Here is a 4,497-nt window from a genome sequence, read left to right on the forward strand (position 1 = left end):
TATTTAAATATTAATTATATATTAATATTGGTTGAGGGTTAGCATGTGATAATGCATAAATTACTGTTATTATATGGTAAGTACAAATGTAACATGGACACTAAAATAAAGTGTAACCTATTTTTGATATCTAAAACAGGCCTGAATAAAATACAAAATAACATGAATATATATATATATATATATATATATATATATATATATATATATATATATAATGAATATCAATTGAATAATTGAATTAAATAGGCTACAGACTAATTAAAAATACATTAAATAATTTGTAATCACTTAACATAGGCTATAAAATGTCTAAACCAGTAGACATGCACAGTGTAAAGTGTTAGCACATTTTTTAAGTACAATCAACTTGGATGTTTAAGTCATTTCAACTTAAATTACATTAAACTGACTTACATTTTTTTTTTTTTTTAGTTGAATCTTGTATAACTTATACAGGAAACTATCAATCACAGATGTCCAAAAGTCTGCTTTGGACCAATTTCACACCCATTTCCGCCACACAGGTCTATATTTTCTATGAATTGCATGTGTTGCTCTTCTGCTGCATGCGGCTGTTCGGCGTGGGTGGGTTTCTGGTTTGTTGTCATCTGTTATCACGTCTTGATAACAAACCCAGTGGCACCAGAATCTTTCAGTGGTAGACAGTTGGGTTTGTCATTGCAGGTTTCAGGTTCCAGCAATGGCGGTGTCTGATCCCTTGGAGAAAACTCCTCTCTGGCCTGAAGTTTCCTCTGGATTAAGCAATTAAGAAGAAAACAAACAAACCGAGAGCGCAACTTTGCGCTCCGTGCCAGTTCCATGCAAAAGGCATATTTACCGCGTCATAGGCCTAATAAAACGGATTAGATTCTTTAGAACTGACAGACTTCACTTTGCCACCATGAAAAAGCATCGACCTGAATTGCTGTAGCCAAAAGATATGCGATTTGTTTGTGTTGTTAAAATTGTTGGAAATTGTTTCTTATGCACATAGGCTACATGTATGGAAAGTCATTTTAATATTATCCGTCATTGACCAGTAAAAAGCTGTAAAATGTTGAACGCGCAGCTGACCCCGCCCTCAGCCTCACTACAGTAGCCTATGCCGTCATTTCGACTTTCTTACACCCCGAAAGTGTGTTATGAGGGGTCTATTAGAAAGATGAACGTGCTTAGACCTCTAAACACAACAGATTAACCCTATTCATTAAACGAGGCACCCCTGATGCCCAAGAGGACCATCACTCCATGGCAATGTTCTCCAGCCAGATGACTTCCACTCCTTTCTCAGTGCGGGACATACTGAACCTGGAGCAGAATCAGGAGGACTTGGTCTCTCTGGACATGTCTCAACGGCTGGACAGTGCCCTTATTCCGACCTCATCCTGCATGCTGTCCACTTTCAAACAAGAGCAGTTCATGGAAATGCCATCCGGAGCCTCTCTCTTCAGCGAAGACCTGCAGGACGACAAAGGCAACAAAAACAGCTCTCTGAACTTCGGTACTGCTGCCTTTTATGGGAAGAATTTCTTAGAGATGGACTATGTTAAAGACGCAAAGACGGATGACACGTTTGAAGACAAAGAGAAAAAAGGTGAGAGGTCGGGACATTTATTGGAAACTACGCTTTTCCTGTTTATTTCAAATCTCAAATGGAAAAGAAAACTGCTAACACTTTACAAAGAGGTGTCTTTAGTTAACATTAGTTAAGATTGAACCGTATTATAGCTAAAGCATTTATTGATATAAATGAATGTTAATTTCAACATTTACTAATAAATTATTCAAATCAAAAGTTTGTTAACTAGTTAAAGCACTGTGAACTAACATGAACAAACAATGACAGCTGTAGGCTATTTATATTAAAATTAACAAAGATGAATAAATACTGTAACATGTTTTGTTCATTGTTAATGTTAATACATTAACTAATACTAATATGTTATATTTTTAGATGTGAATGTCCACGTGTCTCAATCAATTAACCTGATATGCTAATTAATTAGTAGGGAAAACATTTTTTTTTTCATGAAATCAATCATTTTCATAAATCAATTTTTCATTGTGATTTTTAATTATTTATTCAGCTTTTGAAATGAATTATCGTTTAGCCATAGTGCACAAAATTTAAATCACTAAAATTCCCTGTACAAATAAACATTTTAAGTACAATAAACAATAAATTAAGTACAATAAACTTGGATGTTTAAGCCATTAAACTTAAATAACATTAAACTTATAATAGACTTATAAGTTTATTTTTTTATTAAAAAAGTTCAATCTTGTATAACCTGGGCCTATAAAAAAGTTGAAGATTGCTAACTTATTTTGATGAGTTAAAGCATGTTGTCATAAATTGTCAACTTATCAAGAGGTTCAAAAGTTACAGCATGCAGTGAAAGGACACTGAACTTTTTAGTCCACATTAATAATAATAATAATAATAATAATAATAATAATAATAATAATAATAATAATAAATCAAGCAGCCAAGAAATTGTAAATTAAATCGTTTAACTTCTATGGATTGAAAAAGAGTTTACTGTAGGCTATGCCCCACTAAATTCTATCAGTTAAATAAATAATGATTAATGAACGACTATTTTCAGACGTCAGCTGTTCTCAGGAAGATCCGAGTGAAGATCTGAAGCTGGATGATGCGGATCGACCCAAACAGAGGAAGAGGAGGAAGCCTCGTGTTCTCTTCTCTCAGGCGCAGGTGTACGAGCTGGAGCGCCGCTTCAAACAGCAGAAATACCTCTCTGCGCCTGAGAGAGATCATTTAGCCAACGTGCTCAAACTCACCTCCACACAGGTGAAGATCTGGTTCCAGAACAGACGCTACAAGTGCAAGCGGCAGCGTCAGGATCAGACCCTGGAGATGGTGGGCATCGCCCCGCCGAGACGCATCTCGGTGCCGGTTTTGGTTCGGGATGGGAAACCGTGCCTGGGAGACACGTCCACTTATAACGCCTCATATAACGTGGGGATCAATCACTTCACCTACAACACATACCCTGCGTTTAGTAATTTCCCGAGTCCAGGCAACACGAACTACTCATGCAACTATCCATCGAGCATGTCCAGCATCCAGCCGTCACAGTCCAACAGCAGCTACATGAACTTTGGTGTCGGGGATCTAAATAACGTCCAGGCTTCTTTTCAGTCCAGCAGTGCGGTCCCCTCACTACACGGCATCCGAGCTTGGTGAAGAAAACCCGACATTTACTGCATGTGTCATTTCTACGGACTTTTACACTCAAATGACATTTTCATAATTGAGTATCAGCTATTTGAATAGGCAGAATCCGGACCGGGATGGTTTTGCTCTGTCAGATACAAGAAACGTCCATTGGCTTTAATAGAGTTTTTTTTATTTTGAAAACTGTCTGAATAATTTACTTGCACTTGAGTTAAATGATGAGAGATTAACCGCACGTGGAATAGCCTATATAATTTATAATTTTCACCATAGCCTATTATGAGAGCCTCTCGTGCGAAGTTACCAATGTTTCTTTCTTTCTTTCTTTCTTTCTTTCTTTCTTTCTTTCTTTCTTTCTTTCTTTCTTTCTTTCTTTCTTTCTTTCTTTCTTTCTTTCTTTCTTTCTTTCTTTGTGTCTTTAATTTTACGTGGATAGACCAATGATAGACAACAAATATATAAAAGGACATCAATTAATTATTATTCTTTTCTTTGTCTAGAAAGTACCGCACGAATTATTAAGGTTTGTTATTATTGCCTGTGTAAGTTTGAAATGTAAACTTTTCGAAAGAAAATAATAAAGGCTTTTCAAGAATGTATGCAATTATTATTTGGTTTGTGTAGAACAACAATTAAAATATTAACGCATCAACGATAGGCGTAGGCCTATACTAATAATTAACATTGGTTGTAGGCCTAATTAATTATACGTGAATACCTGCTTGAGAATTATATATTTAAAAAAAAAACTTTATTGTTATTATTATTAGGCCTATTAGCCTACTGAACCCAGCGTTTAACAATTCTTATTCCTATTCGTATTTCGTTCTTAATATAGTTTTTTATGCACTATTTTGTCTCAATTATGAGACCAACATTTTAATTTATAATTTGGTTCACAAAATTAAGTTTAGACACTTTAAAATAAATGTTCTGAGGCGGAGTTAATTCATACACTCATACAAAACGGTACAAAAGCTGTCACTGGGGCGGTACCTTTTCAAAAGGTATAGGCTACCTTTGTACCTAAAGAGTGCATATTAGTCCCTGGAAGGTTCATATTGGTTCCAAAAGTGTACATATTAGTGCCTAAATGGTACATATTAGAACCTTTTTGAAGGGTACCCTCCCAATGTTTCTCATGTGTTTCGGAGAGGATATGCCTAATACCTGCGCTATTAACGTCTAGAAATAATCCCAAATTGCAAATGCTTCAGAGGACATTCTTCTGTTTAGCGTGTCATGTGATTTGATTTGACAGGTCTTCAGAATAAAACGCTTTGACCCGATTA

The 4,497-nt window shown here is 35.6% G+C and overlaps 1 protein-coding gene across 1 annotated transcript; it reads left to right on the plus strand.

Annotated features, from left to right (window-relative positions):
* Nucleotides 1-660: 660 nt before the first annotated feature.
* Nucleotides 661-3,806, plus strand: nkx2.5 (NK2 homeobox 5). Its single transcript, XM_079838292.1, has 2 exons — nt 661-1,597; nt 2,613-3,806. Exons 1-2 carry the CDS (start codon nt 1,252-1,254, stop codon nt 3,212-3,214), a joined length of 948 nt encoding a protein of 315 aa, XP_079694418.1. The 5' UTR covers nt 661-1,251; the 3' UTR covers nt 3,215-3,806.
* Nucleotides 3,807-4,497: the final 691 nt, after the last annotated feature.

Source organism: Gobio gobio (genome assembly GCF_949357685.1).
Source record: "Gobio gobio genome assembly, chromosome: 16".
Classification (NCBI taxonomy): domain Eukaryota; kingdom Metazoa; phylum Chordata; class Actinopteri; order Cypriniformes; family Gobionidae; genus Gobio; species Gobio gobio.

What these genes read in the sequence shown, in the direction of transcription:
- nkx2.5 (XM_079838292.1), top strand. Translation starts at nt 1,252, where the DNA reads ATGGCAATGTTCTCCAGCCAGATGACTTCCACTCCTTTCTCAGTGCGG. An exon ending in TGAAGACAAAGAGAAAAAAG is followed by an intron (nt 1,598 to 2,612) that starts GTGAGAGGTCGG and finishes GACTATTTTCAG; the next exon opens with ACGTCAGCTGTTCTCAGGAA.